This window comes from Podarcis liolepis (genome assembly GCF_965112155.1).
Source record: "Podarcis liolepis genome assembly, chromosome: 13".
In the NCBI taxonomy this organism is placed as follows: domain Eukaryota; kingdom Metazoa; phylum Chordata; class Lepidosauria; order Squamata; family Lacertidae; genus Podarcis; species Podarcis liolepis.
Window position 1 is genome coordinate 28,638,202 of NC_139573.1, and position 24,559 is coordinate 28,662,760.

A 24,559-nucleotide genomic window follows, 5' to 3' on the forward strand; every position below is an offset into this window, starting at 1 on the left:
TCATGGTGGTGGTTGTTTTTTACTAAGAGTATGTTCACATTAAAGGTAAAGGTAAAGGTACCCCTGCCCGTACAGGCCAGTCTTGACAGACTCTAGGGTTGTGCGCTCATCTCACTCTAGAGGCCAGGAGCCAGTGCTGTCCGGAGACACTTCTGGGTCACGTGGCCAGCGTGACATCGCTGCTCTGGTGAGCCAGAGCCGCATACGGAACGCCGTTTACCTTCCCGCTAGTAAGCGGTCCCTATTTATCTACTTGCACCCGGGGGTGCTTTCGAACTGCTAGGTTGGCAGGCGCTGGGACCGAACAACAGGAGCGCACCCCGCCGCGGGGATTCGAACCGCCGACCTTTTGATCGGCAAGCCCTAGGCGCTGAGGCTTTTACCCACAGCACCACCCGCGTCCCTATGTTCACATTAGCAGCTTAAAATAAACCAAAGTCATCCTGCTTTCCCTCTGAGTTTCAAGCCGTATTTACACGATGTCGCTCACTTCGGAAAGGGAGCAGGGGTGTCTTTACCTGACAAGCGTGGCCTTTTTGGTTCTCCCACCTATGAAACCTCCTCCTTCCACCCCATCGGACTCCTGTTCATAAAGCTGTCGTTGTGCCTGGGTGCCGATCTGTGCATGTCTGACGACCCTCTCAAGTGTTTACAACATTCTGAAGTTTGAAGTGCACATGGCGCAAATGTTCCAGTTGGACTGAGGCAGGTTTTGGGGGGGAACCTGCATCAAACAGCAGTATCTGTCAAGAAGTGACAGGATCAATATGGATTTGTGGTTCATGTTGTGCAAATGTGGTTTCAAAAACCCAGCGCACTAGATGATGGGTGAACACACCTTAAGACATGTGGGAGCAAGCATTTGTAGCGCTTCCGATCAAACGGAGACGTCAACCGCAAAGCCTTTAGGAAAGCCAAACCATTTATTTTTGTGGCTGGGATGGAGGAAAGCCATTACAGTTGAAATGGCTCCTAACTGGCGTAATATATCTGATGTTTGGCCTTTCTCACATAGGAAGGAGGAGCAGGAAGATCACATTGCTCAAACACAGAATTCTCTATGCAGTAACCCACACAACCGCAATACTAACAGCAAGCTAAGTCTCTGAGTTTGGATCCATTTGTAACTGAAAAGGGATTCTGCAGTCAGTGGTGTAGCAAGGGGGGCACCAGGGTGGTTGCCCCAGGCACAAATTTGTTAGGGGCACAAAATTTTAGCACCTGGTGCTGCCTCAATACAGCCTCACCCTTCAGTCTCTGGGCTCCATTGAAAATGGCTTCTCCATGTTGAACCAGGAAGCGACCTCTCCAGACAACAGAATGACTCTTTTTTCTTATCTCTGTGGCTGCCATCTCCTGGGTGATGCAGATGCCATAAAGCAGTTGGATGTGCATGTGTACATGCCCTTGGTCCTGAATAGGGCAACTGTGCCCCTGAAGGATCAGATGCGCAGCCTGGGAGTCATTTTGGACTCACAGCTGTCCATGGAGATGCAGGTCAATTCTGTGTCCAGGGCAGCTGTCTACCAGCTCCACCTGGTACGCAGGCTGAGACCCTATCTGCCTGCGGGCTGTCTCACCAGAGTGGTGTATGCTCTAGTTATCTCCCGCTTGGACTACTGCAACACACTCTACGTGGGGCTACCTTTGAAGGTGACCCGGAAAGTATAACTAATCCAGAATGTGGCTGCTACACTGGTGACTGGGAGCAGCCGCCAAGACCACATAACACCGGTCTTGAAAGACCTATATTGGCTCCCAGTACGTTTCCGAGCACAATTCAAAGTGTTGGTGCTGACCTTTAAAGCCCTAAACAGCCTCTGCCCAGTATACCTGAAGGAGCGTCTCCACCCCCATTGTTCTATCCAGACACTGAGGTCCAGCACCGAGGGCCTTCTGGCGGTTCCCTCACTGCGAGAAGCCAAGTTACGGGGAAACAGGCAGAGGGCCTTCTCAGCAGTGGCGCCTGCTCTGTGGAATGCCCTCCCATCGGATGTCAAAGAAATAAACAACTATCTGATGTTTAGAAGACATCTGAATGGCTGGGGAAACCCAGCCAGATGGGCGGGGTGAAAATAATCTATTATTATTATTATTACTATTATTATTACTACTCTGTGTACCCTCCCTCCCACCACTCCTTCCACAGAGCCCCGGGTGCTTGCAACCCATGCTACACCACTGTCTGCAAGTAGCAGCAGGATTGTGGGAGCCCAGCACTTTTAGTAGTATAACCCTCTTTAGAAAAACCGCTAAGGGATAGGGGACCCTCAAAATATTCTAAGGAGGGCTGAGCATGCTCCATGGTCCTAAGAAGTGCCTGCAGGATCAGGCCAATGGCTCCTCTAGCCCAGCACCCTCTTCTCACAGTGTAGGAAACTTGCAGGCAGAACCTGAGCACAAGAGCCTCTCCCCTCCTGTGGCTTCCAGCCACTGGTGTTCAGAAGAATGGTCACAGAATCTGGAGTGTTTGTTGGTGGGGGAAGGATCAGAAAATCAGTGAGTAGGGGGAGGAGTGGGGGAACGGAATGGAGCATTGTGACAGGGGGCATGGCTGGCTGGTTGGCTGGCACCTTGAACCAGCAGCACTCCACTCTGTAACATTTTGTTTCTGCTCGCACCTTAAGTTCCAATCTAATGGGTATAGAGAAGCAACGTGAAACACTTGCCTTAAAAGATAACTGGCAGAGTAGCATTCCAGGAGATGTGTTCAGAATCAAGATAGGTTTTGAGGTGTAAATCCCTGAATGGTCTAGGATCACAGTATCTGAAAACCCGCCTTCTCCTCCATAGAGCTTTTGTTCATTCATAGAGGGCATCATTTGAGCTCTTGCTCAAAGTGCTGCCCTCTTTAGAGGTCAGGTAGGTGGCTACTGGGCTTAGGGCGGCTTCTTCTGTAATAGTACCCCAATTATGAAACATCCTTCCCAAGATTGCCCCCTTTCAAGATTGCATAGTGCTCGAGAGCAGCAGAAACAATCAATTCAGCTGCACGGCTCTTTAGTATGTGTGAGGAGTAACTCAAGGTTACCCAGAACAGCTGTAATGGAGCCAGGCTTTTAAAAATTCTTCCCTATCCTGTCTTTGTGTCAGAACCAGCTCTGCCTAGATAGTCTCAGCAGCCTTGCAGGAGAAAGGGCTGGCCGTGTCACCAGACGGTGTGTCTTTATAATAAATCATCCATCATTGGTGCTTAGCTGGGAGCGCCCAATATGGCCAGAGATGAATGAACAGCACCACCAGTCGCAGCCAGGAGCCTGGCAGGCCTGAGCAGTTAGAGCGATGGAGATCATGGGGACCAGAATTGTTGGGTTCAATTCCCAGATTCTGCAAGATGGGGGGCCAATAAGAAGCCACAAAATCTTTGGATCCTGTCCATTTGGAGACCTATGCAAGAACATTTTTAGGGGGCAAGCCCAACCTCCCCTCCCCTGCTTAGCCTTGCAGAGCCAATACCCACCCCTGCTTTTCACACAGCCACTGTGGAAGTGTGCGTGTGTTTGTGTGATGGAGAGAGATCAGGCCCAATGTTGTTGCATGCTAGCGGAGAGGATGGCTTGAGATCCAGTGGATTCTGGGCTGGCTCTACCCTTGCCACACCCTGTATTTTGGCCAGTGGCGTAGCGTGGGTTGTCAGCACCCGGGGCAAGGCAAGTAATTTGCGCCCCCTAACCCGTGGATTTGTGCCCCCTAACCCGTGGATTTGCGCCCCCTAACCCATGGATTTGCGCCCCCTAACCCTAACCCCCAGATGTTGCGCCCGGTGCGGCCGGGCCCCCCTGCACCCCCCACGCTACGCCACTGATTTTGGCTTTCTGCTGGCTCTGACCACCCACCGGCTTGTTCAGCTTAGCAGGAGACTGAGGCAGAGGGTCATGACCACACCCTCCAACCTCTGCCCTCCCCAGCCTGGTGTAAGGGGTTTGGGGACTGCTTAGTCTGTGATCGCAAGCACGGCTGGCCCAAGACATTTTGATGCTTGAACAAGGTGGCAACCACATTTCAGATACAGAAACTCTTATTGGTAGTGGAATTTTCATTTTGACCTCATGAGAGCAGCAGGCTAGACACGGGCAGATTGTCTTCCAACACTTTGCCACCGCTCCTGGTCCCCACAAATCTGCCACCTGAGCCAGCCACTTCACGTCAGGGCCAAGAAGACACACACTTATTTTTATTGTATCCGCTGTTTAGTGCAAGTCTGCTAGGATGGGAAGCTTGTGTCTCAGCAAACAATGACATCAAAAATTGGCTGTGAGCACATAGGCAGGCACAGATTCCCACAATGGAGCTCAAGTTTCCAGACCTCAGGAAGGCTGGGGCAGTACTAATTGAGGCAGGGTAAGAACACTCTGTTGTCTTTTTTTGGTTGCCTGGTGAAAACCTTTATCTTTCAACAAGCAGAGGTCTTTTGCAGTCTGTTTCTGCACTGGAATTGTTCTTAAGATGTTCTGATTGTTTTATCACTTGCCCGTTTGCCACAATGGGAGGAAAGGTGGCATATAAATTTAATAAATCACATGCCATGCAAACACATCCCATCAAGCACCATCAGCTAATGTGGATGTGAAACACCAAACTGAAAGCGGTCATGTGTGGATGAACTTACACAAAAGCCCACACAGATCTGTGCTATCACCGGGGGGGGGGGGAGCAGAATTGACACTCTGGCATGTAGGACAGCCCTTATATTAGCAAAGCTGGAGATTCCTTCTGGGCGATCAACTGGGTAAAAGAGTCAAGTGAAGCCAAATTGCATCATAGCAGTTAGTCCCAGTGACCAGAGGGCATGTAATTCCTTGTAAAATCAGGGACTCTTCAATTCTTCTCAGGAGTTGCATAAGGGATCAGCCAAACAAAAGCAGGCTTATCTCTAGTGTATAAACAGAAAGTCAGCTGCCTACAAAGTTTTGCGGCCAGTGTGAATAAACCAAGATAAGAAGCAAGGGGTGTGTTGCTAAACCACACTGGCATTCCTTGTCCATGGTGCTGATTCAAAATAATAATCCTGGGCCATTAATTTCTATGTGCACCTTATAGGGTTGCTAGCCAGCTAGTTTACCTGTAACACCACGTGCAGTCAGGAAACCAGTTGTGTGTCTGAAAAGCCGGTGAACTCCAGGTCGTGTCACGTTCCACTCATGATGATCCACTGTATTCTGCTGAGCTCCACCCCATGGTCCATCAGGTGCTACCCTGATTGGGCACCTGATCCACTTGATTGCATTTCAGTTCCACTCCTGGGCTACTACATTCTATCCTGTCTTACTCCAATACCACCACTTGGGAATGACACACAGAGATTGACAAGACTGCATAGGGTAACCATGTGGTAACAGCGGCAGGGCCACCCCTACCATTAAGTAGAGTGAGGTGGCTGCTTCAGGCAGCAGATGCTGGGGAGCAGGCAACAGTGGTGAAGCATTGTAGGATGTGTATAGCTGTGTGTGCCATACAACCTGCCTTGCATTTCTAAACTAGCCTGCTGCTGTCAGGTGCAGTGGGAGACACTGTCCATTTACCTGCACTGAAATAAAAGCCACCTACTCATCCAGTTGGCTTCTATGAACTGGGGGGTGTTGCCATCTCCTTTTTGCTTCAGACAGCAAAATGTCCTGGTCTGGTTCTGAGCAGTGGCAACGGCGGGTTGGTTCTATTTCACACTGCAGGTTTGGCCTTTTAATAGAGCTGTGTGCTGTTTTTACTATCTGCATTGCAATAGATTTGTTTTTACATCTTTTTAATCCTACTAGAGATTAATTACTTTTCAACTAGTATCTTATGGTTTTAGCTATAGAGTGGAACCTCAGTTTTCGAGTGTCTTGGAAGCCGAACATTTCAGTTTTCAAATGCCGAAAATCTGGAAGTAATTGCTTCCATTTTCAAACGTGCCTTGGAATTCAAACAGCTTCCGAGGCACGTTTCTCAATTTTCTCCACTGAAATTCCTGACTGCTCATTGTGCCTCAGTTGTCGAACATTTTGGAAGTCAAATGGTCTTCCGGAACAGATTACATTCAACAACCAAGTTTCCACTGTATCTGCATTTTATCCACATGTGTTTTAATTTTTGTGAGCCTCCCTGAGTCCTGGTACTTGGGAAAACTCTGGATGATGGTAATAATAATGATGATAGCCTTAAGAACATAAGGAACACAAGCGCCTTACACCGAGTCAGGTCCTTGGGTCCATCTGACTCAATAATGTCTACACTGACGGGCAGAGTAGCTCAGTTGGTAGAACATGAGACTCCTAATAGGGTCAAAGGTTCAAGCCCCACTTGGGGCAAAAAAAATCCTGCATTGCAGGGGGTTGGACTAGATGACCCTCGTGGTCCCTTCCAATTCTACGATTCTATGATTCCAGAAAGCTGACAGGGTTTCAGGCAGAAATCTCTCCTAGTTCTACCTGGAGATGCTGGGGATTGAACCTGCAGCCTTCTTCATTAGCCACGGCCCCTCTGATGATGCGGTTCCTTTTCTGGATGGAGCCATTAAACCACACTTGTCTCCCACCCCCGTCCCCGTTTCTTTGCTAAGAAACTGAGGGTTAGAAGAAGCAACACCTCTCTGGAGCTGCTGCTTTGCCGTAGCCATCCATCAGCTTTTGCTCACTGGTGCCAAACAAGCCCTCCCAAAATGAAAGGCCTGTCTAGTCTGAACGGGGACACGGAAGGCATGACAGATCAGCAGAGGCTTTTAACCTTTCGGAAGGAGCCTCGCTTCTGCGGTGGGAGGTGCTCTCCGCAAGACAAATCAGTCTCCAAGTGAGACAAGACAAAAGGGCAGCTGGCCTGACACGGTGGCTTGACGGGAATGGCAATAAACACTGAAGGGAACGCAGCCCTCCCTTGTCACAAGCCTCTGTGGCTTGCCGTGGTGGCTGTAAACCAGCGTAGGTTTGGTTCCTCATTTCAAACGGAGGCATGGAAATGCAGGCCCTGTAGTCCTATATGGTGTCTGTGTCTTCTTGTGCAAGCAGACAGGATGCAGAAGGAACCGTTTCCTATGGTATCACCTGCCGCTGCAATGGTACTTTGGGCTCGCTTATCGAGATGCAGCCGTGGAGCTCGCAAGGTTGTTACTTGAGATGGCCACCTGTGTTGGCACAGAGGTGATGCTCCAGTGTATGTTTTGTGAGGGCAAAGGTGACATACGTGGTTCTCTTCCTCCCCATTTCATCCTCCGAAGAAGCCTGTGAGGTAGGCTAAGCAGAACCTTGCAAGAACCTTCTGAGAGTTGCTGACCGCTCAAAGGCCACTCGGAGAGCTTTCACGCTGAGTGGGGATTTGAACCCAAGTCCTAGGCTCACCCTCTAACCATTATACCACACTGCCTCTCTGCTGCAATGACACTCTCTTGCTGTTTCTTTGTGAGCCAGAGGCAGTAACTTATTTTACATCAGATATGCCCATTTTTATTCTCTCTTCCTGCTCCAGTCCAGGCTCTCATATGTAGGTTTTGGCAAACAAATGCAAAAGCAATGGGATAGGCTGGTTTCCTGACATTGCGAATGCATCAAATCAGCACTGAGGAATCTTTTTTCTGTTAAGGGTCGCAGTCCTCAAAAGGTGGTGGATTCTCCTTCACTGGAGATTTTTAAACAGATGGCCACCTGTCAGGGATTATTGAGCTGGGCAATAGGACTGTGGTGGGGGACACTCCGAGTTCCTGAAGAGGAAGTTCTGGAATAGGTGGATTAATCACTTGATTCAATTCATACAAATACAGTAGAGGGAGAGAATGATTTTGATATTGGCAGAAGCTTTCAGCTCTCTTTGCACTCTCTCCAAATTCCAAGCCACCCCTCTGCTGCTAAACACATTTAGTTGTGCAACCAATCCCAACCCAATGTTGACTTATATTTGCCTATTTAACTATTTGTACCCTGCCTAATATTGACTTGAAAATCACCATGGTGGGTTAATGACAAGGTGGATCGCAGCAAGGGTGACCCAAGGAAAAGGCCTGCCTCGGCCTTATTGACTTCAGACTAATTTTAGACTAATTATTGACCCCAGACTAATGTGGAAGGAGCAAGGCACCATCACTTTGTTAGTGATAATATAAAGGGGCACAGATCTCCATGCCCAGAAATGCAGAACAGTAAGTGAAGGGTTAAATGATAACTTCAGTCACAAGAGAATGTTTTGCTAACAGTAGCCCAGGCAAAGGAGCTGACCTCCACAGAGACTGAGCTAAGAAAGGTGTGGGGGGGGGGCGCTGCATCAAGCCTATATCTATCCAACCGAAAGGCTGGTGAGAAGAAAAAAGGAATCCACAAGGTATTTGGTGCATTGTCATCATGTTTAATCCAGGATTTAGTTCATAGCCAACCAGATTCTTTGGCCATCAAAATTCAGTTCTAACGCCATGCATTCCTCCACAAATACAAATGTGCCGTTTTGCAAACCTACCTTTCTACAGTGCAGCCGGCGAGAATCCGGACGTTATTGCTTAGGTGCATGGGATCCCAGGTAGGGAATTGCGTGTGCTACGGGGACTCTGTACAACAAGGGTATCAAGAAAGAGTGTGTGTGTGTGTGTGTTTGTGTGTGTGTGTGTGTTCATAACCGGCCTCTCAGTCTACACAAGTTGGAGAGATGGTGGTGGGATAAAATGCTTTGATTTAGCATTAGCTTAAAGCCACAGTCCTGTAGCTGCAGCAAACTGGCCACATCCAAGCAGAAAGAGGCATGACAACTTAGGAGCCCCAGCAGTAAGCAGCTACACAAAATTCCTGGCGAAGTAGATGCTTCCCATGATCTCACAAGTTTCCACATCAGTTTATCACATCTATTTATAGGTGAGTGAACATGTTTCGTTAAAAGTATCTGGTCATTTGCTTGCCCCATTCTCACCAGTTTAGGTTGCAACCCCACAATATGCGCTTTCCGGGGAGTAAGCCCTGTTGAACTCAGAGGGGTTTACATCTGAGTAGAGATGCACAGGACTGTGCTGCAGGTAACGTCAAGCAGGAATCCTTAAAACATTTTTACAAGGAAAAAACCCCCAATGCTGTCATTGGTCGACAGTGCAAGAAACAAACACCATGTCCTTCAATACACTTGAGTGTCTTCCCTTTGACACTAAGGACTCTGAATACACCTTTGGAGAGCCGTACCATGTCCACTAGAGTCAGCTTAGCAGCTGATATAAGAGACATTGTACTGTTGAGGGTGGGGGAGAGAAGGCTGTGTTATTGGAGCCAACGTCCCATTATGTAAGGAAAAGTAAACATTGAGATTATTATTATTATTAAGTCGTATGTAGTCTCTCATCCATGCTTGGTATACTGGGCTGGATCCAAAATAGTTAGTCACACTTTAGTTTCATTGGGTTTCAATGAGGCTAAAGTTAGCTTTCATGACTAACTTGTTCCACTGATTTCAACTGGATTAAAGCACAGCTACCCTAGGGCTCGTTCACATTTCCATTTTTCCTGTGCCTAGAAAGCACTGCTCTAAGCCATGGGTGTGATCAAGTAAATAATAATAATAATTCAAAAAACATGACCAAATGCATCACAGAGAACTCGGTTCTGCCTCCCTTGACATAAAGCCAGCCCCCCCCCCCAAATAAACCCTGGCTTCGCCCATGGTCCAAGCAGTTTTCCATTTGCCTTGCTGCTTTCCCCAATAAAACCTACTCTGTACAGCTTTAATCCATGGAAAACCTGGTTGACATTTGCTCCAATTTAGCAGTAAAGAGCAGGTTTTCCCAGGGGGGAATCAGTAGGACAAGCTGAAGTGTGGAGGTGCCCTTGGTTGGGATCCAAACTCACTGCTCGCAAGGCTGCAGATGTTGGGTATTTGGGGTTTGGCAAGCTGGATGACAATCTCAACAATCCCACTTGCAAACAATGAATATACCCTCTCAGATGGATTGAATGCACCGTGGAGTATATGCCGTGAATCTCAAGAATATGAGTGTCCTCCAAGACCATGGCTGAATGCCCAGGAACCAGCATGTGCTGAATGAGGCCTGAGATATCCCTAAGCCATTAGGAAAGGAAGGAAGCCATTAGGAAACAAGCAGTACTGTGCTGTGGAAAGTTCAGCACAAGGTGAATTTGTATTTGCATTTGTGTGTGTGTGTGTATGTGCAAAAAATGACCATGGAAAACAACTCCCCACCTCAAGAAAACCCCTCGCATTTGAAATCACTTTACATTGTTTTTCAAAAAGAATTTGTTTTGGTTTATCCCAGCATTCTTCCATTATAGTCTGGAAACTTGGTGGTGGGTTCAGCCTTCTGAAAAAGCAAGGGAAACCTGCTTGATCTGGCTTATGTGAGCTATTCTCTCATTTACATCCTATGCCCTTTTAAAATGTGTTTTTGTGTGTGGGGGGGAAGCTATTGGGTTGTTTTTATTATGTATTTTGTGGTTTTATATTTTGATTTTATTCTGTGAACCGCCCTGAGACCCCCCAGGTATAGAGAAGTATATAAATTCTAATAATAATAATAATAATAATAATAATAATAATAATAATAATATTCTCAATACAGTAAGCCCACATTTTACATTCGAAGGATTGCGCCCAAAGTCAAAATTGCATATACTCAAAACACATTAGGTGCAATGGCTGGTGAAATTGCCAAGGATTTTCCCTCCCCTGGATGCCCACCTCTCTCTATATATATAGATATATAATGCAAAAAGCTGAATGTACACAAGTTTAAAGTGCGCAAGTTGTGGGCTTACTGTACATTACCGGGGCAATGTATCCACAGACCTGCCAAATAGGGTACTTGGAAAATACGACTGACGCAACATTCCTGTTTCTGTGTTTAAGGGACTACTTCTGTAAGTGAGCCAGTGCACTGAAAATGTTACACTGGAAGACGCCCTGGTTGTGGTTTAGTGCCCTGGAATTATCAGTTCAATCCTGCTGTGCTCCTACTGCTCCAGAGCAGATTCCACCAGAATTTGAAAAGGTTCTTACCCCATGCTCTCTTTTTCTAGCCCTGCAAGCAATCACAGCACAATGGTAAAAAAGTATGCGAAATTAGAGGCTTGCTTGTTCAGACATGTATAAGCATTGCTTGATTTCACTGGGCTCCTGGTGATTGAACTGACTTTGCTGAAGGGCGATACTGAAATTATGTCTGTGGACTTTGATCTGTGGCGGCTAATTCACACTTCAAAGTAGGTTTCAGGGTAGTGTGACTGGTTCAGCTGCACTGGGTGCCTTCACCATCGAATGGAGAATGAGAGGCACGTGTGGGAATTTTAGCGTCGCACAGGGCACTGCTAAAATTTGAGAGCCCAATGTCTGCCACTGCACACTTGCAAACCATCACTTGGTGTTGCAGAAATCCTGCAATGAGCATTGCATGTACGAATCAAAGCCAAAATTGTGGCTTCTTTCCTCAGCAGCTCTTTAAAGAGGATATGGTGCAGAAAATCAAATGCAGGCGGAAAGGTTCTCTGAGCAAACCCACTACCATTAAATAACAACTTTACATATGCCTGAAAGGAACAGGGGGAAATCCCATCACACAGAGTACCCTGGCTTCAAACACATGGCTGAAAGTTGTATTGGACTTCTGAAAGGGCAATGTTTTGGTGTATGTAAAGTAAAATGGTAAAGGACCCCTGGACGGTTAAGTCTAGTCAAAGGCAACTATGGGGTTGCGGCGCTCATCTCGCTTCAGGCCAAGGGAGCCGGCGTTTGTCCAAAGACAGCTTTCTAGGTCATGTGGCCAGCATGACTAGACAGTTTCTGGCGCAATGGAACACCTTGACGGAAGCCATACCGCACAGAAACACCTTTTATGTTCCTGCTACAGTGGTAACTATTTATCTACTTGCACTGGCATGCTTTAGAACTGCCAGGTTGGCAGGAGCTGGGACAGAGCAGCGGGAGCTTGCCTCATCATGCGGATTCGAACTGCTGACCTTCTGATTGGCAAGACCAAGAGGCTCAGTGGTTTAGACCACAGCGCCACCCGCGTATGTGGCAGGGAATGTATGTCAACAGGACGAAATGATGAACTGTTCCTGCTGGAGGACCACCAAGCTACAAGCATGTAACAACATAAACAGTGCACCAGCAAAAAGACCCCAATCTCTCTCTCTCTCTCCTTTTTAATGGTGCCAGTGCCATCCTACTGGCTAGAGTATTGGACCTAAGCATGGAAGCCTCAGGCTCATCTACCACTTTTGCCATGGGTTGCAATGCTGGTTCCTTTTTGGCAAATCAAGGTATGACCATTTCAAAGCATTTTGCATTCTGAAAGTGCTACAGAAATACTAAGAACGGCATTCTGATTACAACCGCAGTTCCTGATTTCCCACTTTGCAGATTGGAATGAGTTTTGAAATGGGGAAGATTGAGGATGCAATAGTCCAGGCTAATGGATTGGATCAAACAGAATGAGGACCAGCGTTTCGGTTTCCTGGAAGCAAAGAAATACCTATTGCTCTGCTCCCATCAGGCTCAGGCCATTTAGAAAAGGCAGAGGGGAAACTCTCAGCCAGGCCTGATTCATACATGGTGTGGGCCACAGACGAAAGTGTTTCCCTGTGTCCGTGTTCTTTGTAAATGAAATGCCCATCATGCACTTACCATGAGCACTGGGTTATTTGCATGCAGCTAGCAGATCAGGGACCCCTGACTTCTATGCCTATGGTGTGCTGAGCATGAATGGCTCAGTAGCACACAATGCATCTTAACAGGGCAGGGCACATGTGGCACATTGACACAGGAAATTGTTGTGCCTCGGAAACATTGGATTTGGCAGACGTGCTCCCTTCTCAACCATTTCATCCAGTGAGGAAAAATACCAGCTGAGTCAAACTGCAGATGCTGGACAATGAGGCTGTACTGATAACTCTCTCCAATGGCTGGGACTGAAGTCATCTTATCTTTCTTTCTTTTGTTGTTCTTTTTTTATATCTATATATACAAAAGTACATTTACAAAGGACAAATAGCTGGAAGCATGCTGGAAAAGTGAGGGAAGATGGGATGGGTCAGGGTCTCTGAACTCCTCACATGAGCAATGCCGCGACATTCTCGGTGTAGGTCAGAAATGCATCCAGCTGAGGAAGTTCCCTGAGAAAATGGTCCACACGGCTGTCAGTCATGCAGTGGGGGTAGGCCACCACATGCTGGGGGAGGGGCGCAAATGGAGCTCAAGGAATAGCCGGGGAGCCAGGAACGAAGGCAGCACCTCACATCAAGGAACCCACCCCCCCACTCCGCATGTAACTATTGGTTTCCAGGAGCTCACTGTGGCTCAGGCTCTGCGGGGAAGACTTTGAGTACACGACAAATGAGAAGCCGCGTGGAATTGTCCCGCCTCTTTTTTCTTTTTTGGCGGGGGGCTGCCCCAATCCTGAGCGACAGCCACCTCCCAACACACATATACACACACACATAAATATACAGACAGCCCTGAAGGTTTTTAAACTGATACAGGGACAGACGGACGACAACACACTCAGGCGGCCTCTCCCTGCCCAGAGGAGGCCTTTTCACATGGGGGGGGGGGCGCATGCGACACAGAATTATCGGGGAGCATGTCTGAATGAGGGAGTGGTTTGGGCAGTGGGAGGGAGTGGTACGCCAAGATATAAAGAGTCCCCTTTGGGTCAGGCGAGCTGATGTCAACCAGCGTCTGTTGCCGTGGAAGTGTGACCCAGAGGCAAAGTGGGGGGGGGCAGAAAAGGGGCGTGAATTACAGCGGTGGAAATCTCCCTCACACTCAGCACCCATAAGAGCTGCCTGAAACGACCTTCGAAAGGGGTGGTGGAAAGCAAAAGCGGGCTTGAGCACATGTCCAAGCCCCGCTGGGGGCAAGCGAGAGATCACGCGGGTCCTGGCGCTCAAGCCAGTCCCTCCCCCCAGTCCTCTTCCCTTGTCCAAACCAAAGCCATATCCTCAGTCCATCTAGAAGATTCCATGAAATAGTGATTAGCCAGGTGCTCAGGGTTGGGATGGGCTGGAGAGTAAGGCAGGGCTGCCCCTGCCTTGCTGCTGCTGACATCTCTGTTTTACTCTTCGGCCTTGCTTCGCGTGCCCATCCTGCCTTCAAATTTCTGTGAGTGCGTCGGCAGGCACCAGCCCTCGCTTTTTGCCACTTGTCACCTTGATGAAACCTTCGTTCTCCTTGGACTTCCCCACACCAACACAAATCTGGGAGGAACAGAAGATGACGGAACGAAACGTGAGCAAACAGGTCAAGATTTTATAATGCATAATGCAGCTGGAACAACAACAAAGTCAGTCCTTCCTTATTTATTAGGTGGTGCAGGAACTGGCATCCTCAAAATCTCAGGGTTTTTTTTATTGTATTCTTCTTTAAGAAAGCAAGTTTCTAGTCTCAATGGTTACAAAGAAAAGCTGGAGGCAAAAGGCTTACAACATACGGAGAGTGTGCATTGTGAAAACTCAGCTCCCTTGATATTCTTGTGGAAAAGCTGGTAAAATGTGGCCTGGACAAGGCAACTGTTAGGTGGCTGACTGGCCAAACCCAATGAGTGCTAACAAGTGGTTCTTCAACATCCTGGGAAAAGGGGGCAAGTAGGGTTCTGCAGGGTAGCTAATGCTGCAGAAGACAGCATCAGGATTCTTGGTGACCTTAACAGATCGGAGAACTGGGCCCAAACTAGCAACATGAATTTCAATAAGGATAAATGCCTTAGGCAGGAAGAAACAGTTGCACAAATAGAAGATGGAGCACACAGTTTTACAGCAGTATGTGTGAAAAGGATCTGGGGTCTTAGTAAACCACAAGCTTAACATGAGTCAACAGTGTGATGATGCAGCAGCAAAAGAAAGCTAATGTTATTCTAGGCTCCAGTAGTAGATAGGTAGCCGTGTTGGTCTGCCATAGTCAAAATAAAAAATTCCTTCCAGTAGCACCTTAAAGACCAACTAAGTTAGTTCTTGGTATGAAGAAGTGTGCATGCACACGAAAGCTCATACCAAGAACTAACTTAGTTGGTCTTTAAGGTGCTACTGGAAGGAATTTGTTATTCTAGGCTTCATCAACAAAAGCTTAGTGTCCAGATCAAGGGGTGTAATAGTACCACTCTATTCGGCCTTCGTCAGACCACACCTGGAGTACTGTGTCCAGTTTGGGGCACCACAATTTAAGTGGGATATTGACAATCTGGATCATGTGGAGAGCAAGATTACCAAGGGTCTGGAAACCAAGCCTTATGAGGAATGGTTGAAGGAGCTGGGTAACAGGAGACTGACAGCCATCTTCAAATATCTCATGGGCTGTCACATGGAAGATGGATCAAGCTTGTTTTCTTCTGCTCTGGAGGCCAAAAGATTTCAACGGATCCAAGTTATTAGAAAGGAGATTCTGACTAAACAACTTTCTGACGATATGATCTGTTCAACAGTGGAATGGACTCCCTCAGGAGGTGGTGGACTGTCCTTCCTTGGAGGTTTGTAAGCAGAGGTTGGATGGTTACCTGTTATGGATGCTTTAGTTTACATTCCTTTAGTTTAGATTGCAGGGGGCTGGTCTTGGGCGTCCCTTCCCACTCTAAGATTCTGCGATTCTCTCCCTTACAAATGAAACAAGCCTCCAATTTCATCCCTCAGCACCATAAAAATCCTTGCACAATCCAGCAGCGGTGCAGATAAAGGAATAACAACAAGGACGCAATTTCCCACTTCATTGACTTCATATACACGTTGAACATGGTGAACTGATTGTATCCTGCCAGCGATTATGCTGAGGCATTCGCTATCCATATATTCCCTTATAGGAATAAACAGAATTGATATTTCTACAGTGGCCCTTTATGACATAGAAGAGGTTCCCCCCCAACCCCTTTGTCCCCGGTGGTGTGACTCGAGAGACCTTGTCGCATCTATTGTGATGACTATGTTCTTGGTTGATCACGTATACAATCCGCACAGGAGTCAACACCGCCAGTGGTTATCACTGTAACATTTGAGTTGAACACTCCTGTGCATTCCAAGTCCCCATCCCTCTTGAACTAACAAGGACCTGCTAATGATCTACTCTAAGCCACTCAATCCGCCTGCTTGATATGCCATCCTGCCGGTCTCAGTGGGCCAAGTGCCAGCAGACAGCATCTTCTGGTGCATCTTAATACACACCTCAGGCAAAGCACAGCAAAGTACGCAAATCTCAGACGTGGAAGAAGCAGGTGGCTTCACACTCGGAGCAAAACGAATGAGACCCAGCAAATTCTGGGAGGAGGAGGTGCAAGGGACTCTCTGGAGCTCCTCGCCTTCTCCTTCAGGGTCTGAACACTCGTCCTCCTCATTCTTCTTCTTCTTCTTCTTCTTCTTCTTCTTCTTCTTCTTCTTCTTCTTCTTCTTGGGGGTTTAATAGGGAACTCTCCTTCTGACTGGTTGCTTCTAAGGCACAGGTCAGCAAACTTTTTCAGCAGGAGGCTGGTCCACTGTCCCTCAGATCTTGTGGGGGGTCGGAGTATATTTTGAGGAAAAAAATGAACGAATTCCTATGCCCCACAAATAACCCAGAGATGCATTTTAAATAAAAGGACACATTCTACTCATGTAAAAACATGCTGATTCCCAGACCGTCTGTGGGCTGGATTTAGAAGGTGATTGGGCTGGATCCAGCCCCCAGGCCTTAGTTTGCCTACCCATGTTCTAAGGAGCTGTAGTTGTCAAAGGAGGCAAACTCTTTTCCTGTTGCGGGGCTCTGACTAAGTGCCTCTTATGGTTCACACTCAGAAGAGAGCACTGATAGTTGGGGGGGGGGGAATGTACATAGGATCCATACTAGACTCCACTTGAGACATCTAGCTCGCCTTCAAGTGACAGAAATGTGGCATTTTAGATTGAACTTTCGCATTTGCAAAAACATTGAGCTAGTCCTCTAGAAAGTGGAGGGGGGATTATAGGGCTGTTTTTGTTATGTGTTTTGTGCTTTCTATATTGCAGTTTTATGTTGTGAACCTCCCTGAGACCTGCGGGTATAGGGCAATATACATATTTAACAAATAAGAATGATTATACAGTCATACCTTGGAAGTCGAACGGAATCCATTCCGGAAGCCCCTTCGACTTCCAAAACGTTTGGAAACCAAACCGCTGCTTCTGATTGGCAGCAGGAGCTTCCTGCAGCCAATCAGAAACAACGGAAGCCCCGTCGGACATTCAGGTTCCTAAAGAATGTTTGCAAACCGGAACAGTCGCTTCTGGGTTTGCGGCGTTCAGCAGCCAAAACATCCGAGTTCCAGGACATTCAAGATCCAAAGTACGACTGTAATTGATGAAGTCTAGAAGAGCTTTACCTTTTCTTTTTTTTTTGCTGCCACATCACACTGTTAACTCATGTTAAGCTTGTGGTCCACTAAGACCCCTAGATCCTTTTCATGTGTACCGCTAATAAGCCAGTTGTCCCTCACCTTTTATTTGTGCAGGTGGTTCTTCCTGCTTAAGAACTACCAACCCTCAGAGGTGCTCGTGCCCTGTATGCTAGAGGGACTGCTTGGGGGGGGGGTGTCTCCTCCAAGGGCAGGCAATTTGGCAGAGATCCGGAAGCGAGAGAGATTGAGTGCTCCAGACGTACCCGATGGGAGAGAACCGTGACGTTAGTTGACTACTGGCACACAGACTGGAATCATTACAATCTCTCCTGTTTTAAAATTGATTGCATTTCATATTGCTTTTGCAATATTTGGTTTCTGCAATGTTAGATGCAACGCGACAAATGACTGAGAAAAGTGACACCATCCCTGTCCTCGAGACAGCAAGTACCATTGCTCAGTTAACCAAAAAGGCAACTCACCGTATTTACTCAAGTCTAATGCGCCATCGAATCTAATGCACACCTCAATTTTCAGAACCTTGAAACCAAAAAGAGTATTTGCTGGCGAATGCAATGTGCCATCGAATCTAATGGGCACCTTAATTATCACAATGTAATTGGCCAAAAAAGGTGAGCATTAGATTCGAGTAAATACGGTAATATGAGTCAAAGTGCACACCCCTCAATCTTTCTCTACAACCCCTCTCTATAGCCCATCTGATAGCTCAGTCCGGCAGAGCATGAGACTCATCATCTCAGGGTCGTGGGTTTGAGTCCCATGTATGCAAAAGAAAGGAAGGGGCTGGCATAGCTGACCATGTAAACAGGCCAATTTGGTGACATGAACTAGGCTTTGAGGGAAAAAACTCGTCAGCAGATATGTAGCTAATTTTGTATGAGATGCTATGCCTTGGAAAGCCAAAATTCTGCAAGCTTACATGTGAATTTTGTTTTGTTTTAAAAAACTGCAAATAGCAGTCACTGGGGAGCCTGATCAAGACTGGAGCTGTGGCATACAGGGAGAGGGGCTTTAACACTCCCTGCCCTGCTGCAGTTCTGACCAATATCACCCCTCTGAAACCGCTCTTTACATTGGCCGCAAAACTCCCATTGGAGGCAAGTTAATGTCATGTGCTTGGCATCACAAATAGCTCCAGGCAGAATGCAGGATGCAAACGTGTGATCCCCCTAGAGCAGGACTGTCCAACTTCCAAGAGACTGCGATCTACTCCCACTATAAAAAAACTGGTGGTGATCTACTGGATTGATCACCTTTTTTTTTTTAGTAAGTCAACATTGTTGAGCTTTTTGGGTGAGATCAAAGTTGTTTTTAGGGGGTGTGTGAGGGGTCCCAAGATCTACTGCTATCTACCACAGGCACCCCGCAATCTACCAGTAGATCACGATCTACCTGTTGGTCATCCCTGCCCTTGAGTTTTCTTCAAAACTACAAGGACTAGAACCTTGCTTTTTTAAAAACAAAAAACGACATTTTTAGATGTCTATAACGTACAGATACTTTATGGGCAAAGAAGACCCCATATAGGATGTTTGCTCCTACCTGATTTTCCTTAACGCTCAGCTGCCCCTGTTCCTTACTTCCATAGAAAGTCTTGCAGCATCTCCAGACCGTTTCACCCGGCCGGACCCGCTGCACAAAATTGGCTGGAAAGAAACCCACGCGGTCACCCATCTTCCCCTAGGATACAAAAAAGAAAAAGTGAGATATACATACCACCCAGCATTGCCTCTAAAGGCCCATTTGGCCTTCGTGGCTAAGAGAGCCTATTTGCAGCTCCAGCAGGTTCACTAATTACAGCTCTTGAGAGAGAGAGAGAGAGAGAGAGAGAGAGAGAGAGAGAGAGAGAGAGAGAGAGCTTTGAACCCGTGATCCAAATTCTGGTTGGGCTACTGAAGTGCATTCTACATAGAGATGCCCTGAAAGACAGTGGGGCCGTTGCAATGGGTGCAGATTGCAGCAACACTGGTCAGATTCATTTTGCCCCACTCCTATGTGATCTGCACTACCTGCCAATTTGCTTCTGAACCCAATTCAAAGAGCTTATGCTTACATACAACTCCCTAAATGCATTGAGCCCCAAATATCTGGAGGAGAATCTCCTCCTGTATAGATCTGCTTCGTTGCTGAAATCAGCCAGGGAGGTCCCGTTAGCAGCATCCCTGCTCTCTGAGCTCCAGAAGGTGGCAGAGCATGAGAGGGCCTTCTCTATGGTGGCTCCCAGGTTGATGAATTCCCTCCTTTCCAAGGAGCAATATTGCATAGTCACGATACATAATTTAGTTACAGCTGAAGAAGAACCTCTTTGCCCCAGGCCTTTGGTGGGGAATGAAAGAGTAATTTGTCAGTTTAATGCTCCTCTCCCCTTTTAATTGTCATTGTAATGGTCTCATTCAACTCTCATTGCAATGTTGTTTGATTTAGGCAGATTGATAGTGGTGTTCTCAGTAGGGGTCCAATTGGGCAAGGCTGTGGGATCTGCCAGAGTTTCTCAGCAGGTGGGTGGAAATTTGCAAGGTTCAGCAGTGAGTTTGTTTGTTGTTTGCAATTCTCTGCCCTCTTACTCAATGGACAATTTCTGAGAGAAAAAGTTAAGTTACATTTCTCTTTCTTTTTTTAAAATGGTCATTTGTAATAATTGATACTTGGTTAATAAAACCATTTTTAGAAAATTCAGGGGGAGCAGGAAAGAGGTGTAATAGTCTGCCCTTCAAGCCATGAAAGGCTCACCTTTTTTCTGATATGTGTCGGCTGGTTATGGGGTCGAGAGAAATACTACATCATGCATAGGCAAACTCGGCCCTCCAGATGTTTTGGGACTACAATTCCCATCATCCCTGACCACTGGTCCTGTTAGCTAGGGATCATGGGAGTTGTAGTCCCAAAACACCTGGAGGGCCGAGTTTGCCTATGCCTGGACTACATGCTCAGAGAGGCTTGCTCTCAATGCTGCAGGAACTCTTGTCTTTCCAACCTCAGGTGGCATCAAACAGCAAGAGTAGATGGATAAAATTAGATACTTCCACAGTATCACACTGGGGCTTTCTGAAGAAGCACAGGAAAAGCAGCAGAGTCGGAGTGGACAGGGCAGCAGAGGGCAAGGCTCCATCTTCTGACTCTTTATGGGCAGCCCGGAGGCTCTGGAAGTGTGAAGAAGGATGCTCTTGAAACCTGCCATGTTGCTATAGCAACAGGGACAAGGAACCTGATGTGTGTCTGGCTGCCTCAGAGGCCAAGGCCTTTCCCTGAGGGCCTATAAAGGGTGTGTGAGAGAGAGAGAGAGACAAAAAATTGGAGGGAGGGAGGTGTGTTAAGGACACTGTGGGCTTGTGGGTAGAGACAGGGGAACCCACAAAAAGCAGAACCTACAGAGCAAGATGTGCACATTTGCAACTGTGATCAGCTGGGTCCTGAAGGAGAAAAGGGCAGAAGGCATGGTAGCAAAATAGATAAGAATAGGTTTGGGTTTTTTTTAATGGACATAGGAAGCACAGGTTCGAATCACTGTGCCCTCTCCCTTTATCTCTCAGGGATGTCCTTTATTTATGGAGAGAATATTTATATCCTGCTTTTTTATTATTTATTGCATTCATACCTCTCCCTCCCTCCAAGGAGCTCAAGACACACTTCTCCCCATCTCCGTTTTATCCTTCCGGAAACCCCATGAGGTAGGCTAGGCTGAGAGAGAGAGTCTGGGCCTCATGGGTGAGTAGCGATTTGAACCCTGGTCTTCCAGGTTGTAGTCCAGGGCCCTAACCACTAAACCACACTGGTTCTTCACCCAAGAGGCCCCAGAGTGGTTTATGCAGTAAAACTGGAGAAAACAACTGGGATGCTTCAATTCTGCTCACCTTCCACCAGTCCTCATTGGAATCATCCATCAGCATGATTCGATCTCCAGGCCTGAGGAGAGACAGAGAAAGCCACAATTGAGCTCAATGACAGCTTGGGGGTGGGGAGGTGGCGGCAGATGACAGAAGGTCCCTGCTAAAGGGATGCCATCCTAGGGCCCAAAAGATGCCCACGGGCAAGGGAGGACTTCGGTGGCACCCTCTGCAAGGCCAAAATTAAGCACACACACACACCACTGCTTTTCACCTTCCGTTCTGCTCAATCCATAGTTGTGACACCCTGCAGTGCCCCCAAGCTTGGCACCCAGAGTGGCAGAACTGGTCACCCTACCCTAAAACCCACCTCTGCTACTGGTAATATACATCACCCATCCGCAGCTGGCATCCTCACCAACTGCCATAATAATATTTAGCCTATAAACAGGACTTTCCCTTAAGCACTCAAAGCACTTCATTCACATCACCTAAAAGGGCAATCCTAACAAATGCACCAACTGATGTGTGGTAGGTTTCCTCCTGCTGGCCTCAACCAGCAGACAGAAATACCAGTGGTGTTCATGGGACTTCTTTGGCCAAGCTGCAGAAAAGCCACCACCAAAAGTTCTCCCCCCCCCCCCCGCATCTTAATTTTCTGCTCTCTTTTTTTTAAGTCAGGTGTTCAGTCTGCTCTTGTACACATATTCTTGGTGAGCATTGTACGTTGTTTTCAGTCTTATTTTTTAAGGTTGGTTTCTGCAAGTCACATTGAGCTCACCTTTATGAAAAGAGTGGTGAATAAATAAATATAACAAATAAAAGGGGGGAGTCTCCAAAATGGCATTTTCTTTTTCTTTCTTTTAAAAAAATATTTATACATTTCTCACTGATTTTACAGTCATTTTGACATTTTGAAAACTGGCTTCCTTCCTCCTCTGTCTACGGTTCCTTAAATTTATTTTTAATATCTTCTGCATATCCAAATTAACTTACTCATTTATCTTCTTTCAATATATACTGTTATGTAGCTGCAGGTTATTACAATAATCCTGCCAGTGTTTTTATCTGTTTACAATTTGTCTGTAAATATTCAATAAACCATTTCCATTCTTTTATAAACAGTTTGTTTCTTGATTTCTTATTCTTCTGGTAAGTTTCGCCATTTTTGCATTTCCCATATGTTTTTGTATCCAGACCCAGCAAATGGATACAAAATGGCACTTTTAATCCGCTAGCTACAGAGATCTGCTGATTCCTAGAGGGGCCTGGAACTGGTGTAGTGGGGGAAGTAAACAAAACCAAAACCGCCTCCATCTTCTGCCCTCGCAGGTGGATAGGGCTTCAGAGGCATATAGCGCAGGCCGTGGGGAACCTTTGACCCTCCAGTTATTGCAGAACTACAACTCCCATCAGTCCCAGCAGGCCTGGCCAATGGCCAGGAGTGATGGGAGTTGTAGTTCAGAAACACTCGAGGGCCAAGGGTTCTGCTGCTCCACCTCTCCCTTGATGCCACCCCGCCTAGGACTGCTCTGTTACTAGACTGGCCAGTAATTATTGTTATTCCCAAATTGTGGGGGTGTCTCCACAAATTGTGGGTGTGTTTCCAAAGGCCAGCAAGCAAGTTCCGTTGGCCAAGGGGACCCACGATCCAAATAATCACCAGCTCCTGAACCAATGGGCTCTCAAGATGGGCCAAGGGCGACGACTTACTTCAGGGGTAAATCGTTGATCTCCTGAGGCAAAAACTTGTAGAGAGCGACATAGGAGTACATGGGCGAGACCTCCTTTCGCGCACAGCCTTGAGTTGACTGTAGGAGGAAGAAAGAGCCGTAAGGAAAAACAGAGCTTGGAAATTTTAACCCAGGCTTCGGGCATTTTTTTATTTTTTTATTGAACTAGGGCTACCAACTTTTTTTAAAAAAAAACCAGTCTTTTTTTGCTCTTGTACCTTTGGAGAGCAGCATGAACTGAAGGTATAATCCTGCTTCTCTTCATGCTCTAAGAAGTAGCACCTGCTCACAAGGTTGTGATCAGTTGGCAGCCCCTATTGCTTTGTGCCATTTGAAACAACAGACTCCATTCTAGAGCAAAGTTACTGTACATCATTCCTGTCCATTTTTCACTAGAGGCAGAGAAAAGAGCCCACCCTTAGGTGCCTTGCAAGACAGGTTCTGTTGTGGGTGGGTGCACTTTAGCCTTTTTTAGCATACGCAAAACTGGAAAAGGCTAAAAATACTTTAAAAAATAATAATAATCCAGACCTTTCCCAGCCAAGGTGAGGGAAGTGCAATACAATAACTGCAGCGGCTTTTCATCTGCCTTGCCAAATGTGCTTTAGCATAATGCGGAGGAAGAAGAATCTCACTATTTTCCATTTTCAGGGCTGGGTTAGGGCTTCAAAAAGGAATGGCACAGGGTGGGAGGGACATAGTAGGGAAGTGGCAGGATGTATCAGGAAGGGATGTTAACGACATGCGGATGAAGGAAGAATTCACCTGTTGCCCTGGGCTCTTTTCTTCCGACGTAGTGCCCTCACCCTCTGCTGGTGCTGAGAAAACTGAAACAAAACGAGAGGTGGGATATCAGGCTTTTGCAAGTTCTCAAGGAGTGTGTGCACTAGTGCCAGACGGATTGGCTTTTCTCTATATCACCTGCAGGAGGTGCTGCCATGTACAACTCCTCTCTCCCACTTAAGGCTATCCTACGGGCATTGGAGACTACCTAGGATTCGGGGGGGGGGGGCACCAATCCAAAGTGACATTGGTTCCCATCAGAGTGTAAATGCCTAGGCCAGGGGTCAGCAAACTTTTTCAGCAGAGGGCTGGTCCACTGTCCCTCAGACCTTGTGGGAGACCAGACTATATATTTTTTTGGGGGGGGGGGTGAACAAATTCCTATGCCCCACAAATAACCCAGAGATGCATTTTAAATAAAAGGACACATTCTACTCATGTAAAAACACGTCCGCAGGCCAGATTTAGAAGGCGACTGGGCCGGATCCAGCCCCCGGGCCTTAGTTTGCCTACCCATGGACTAGGCACACATTTAGGACCTGACTTCTGGTTTTCTCTCACCCAGTTTCTTCCTCCCCTGCGGCAGAACAGGGAGCTACCCAGAGAAATTGAGAATTCTAAAATTCCGGATTTGGGCATAGCTATATTTAGGCACCCGCAAAGCAAAAGTTAGCAGAGCTAAGATCCAGTACTCTTTCTAACATGGGCTTTGTTTGGGGTACAAAATGTAATTCATTTATCTTTTTATAGTGGCTTTTAAGCGCATGCATGCAATATTCACAACAGATGACATTGCAGAACAGTCCTAAGGCTCTCCCCACCCTACCTCCCAACGCAATATGGATTGAATTTTCCGTGGAACCAGCACTGACAGGGCAACTTTTTAATGTTTAAGAAGTGACATGAGCACATCATTTGTT

At 47.0% G+C, this 24,559-nt stretch overlaps 1 protein-coding gene across 2 annotated transcripts in view; it reads right to left on the reverse strand.

The window, feature by feature from the left end:
• Nucleotides 1-8,286: 8,286 nt before the first annotated feature.
• Nucleotides 8,287-24,559, reverse strand: part of STAC2 (SH3 and cysteine rich domain 2) — a 45,218-nt gene continuing 28,945 nt past the window's right edge. For both annotated transcript variants that reach the window (XM_083471676.1, XM_083471675.1), the window contains exons 7-11: nucleotides 23,622-23,683; nucleotides 22,837-22,934; nucleotides 21,151-21,202; nucleotides 18,842-18,979; nucleotides 8,287-14,144 (exon numbers count right to left, since the gene is read on the reverse strand). In XM_083471676.1, coding sequence (XP_083327802.1) covers nucleotides 14,040-14,144; nucleotides 18,842-18,979; nucleotides 21,151-21,202; nucleotides 22,837-22,934; nucleotides 23,622-23,683 — 455 coding nt within the window. In that variant the 3' untranslated portion in view covers nucleotides 8,287-14,039. The remainder of the gene's footprint in view (nucleotides 14,145-18,841; nucleotides 18,980-21,150; nucleotides 21,203-22,836; nucleotides 22,935-23,621; nucleotides 23,684-24,559) is intronic.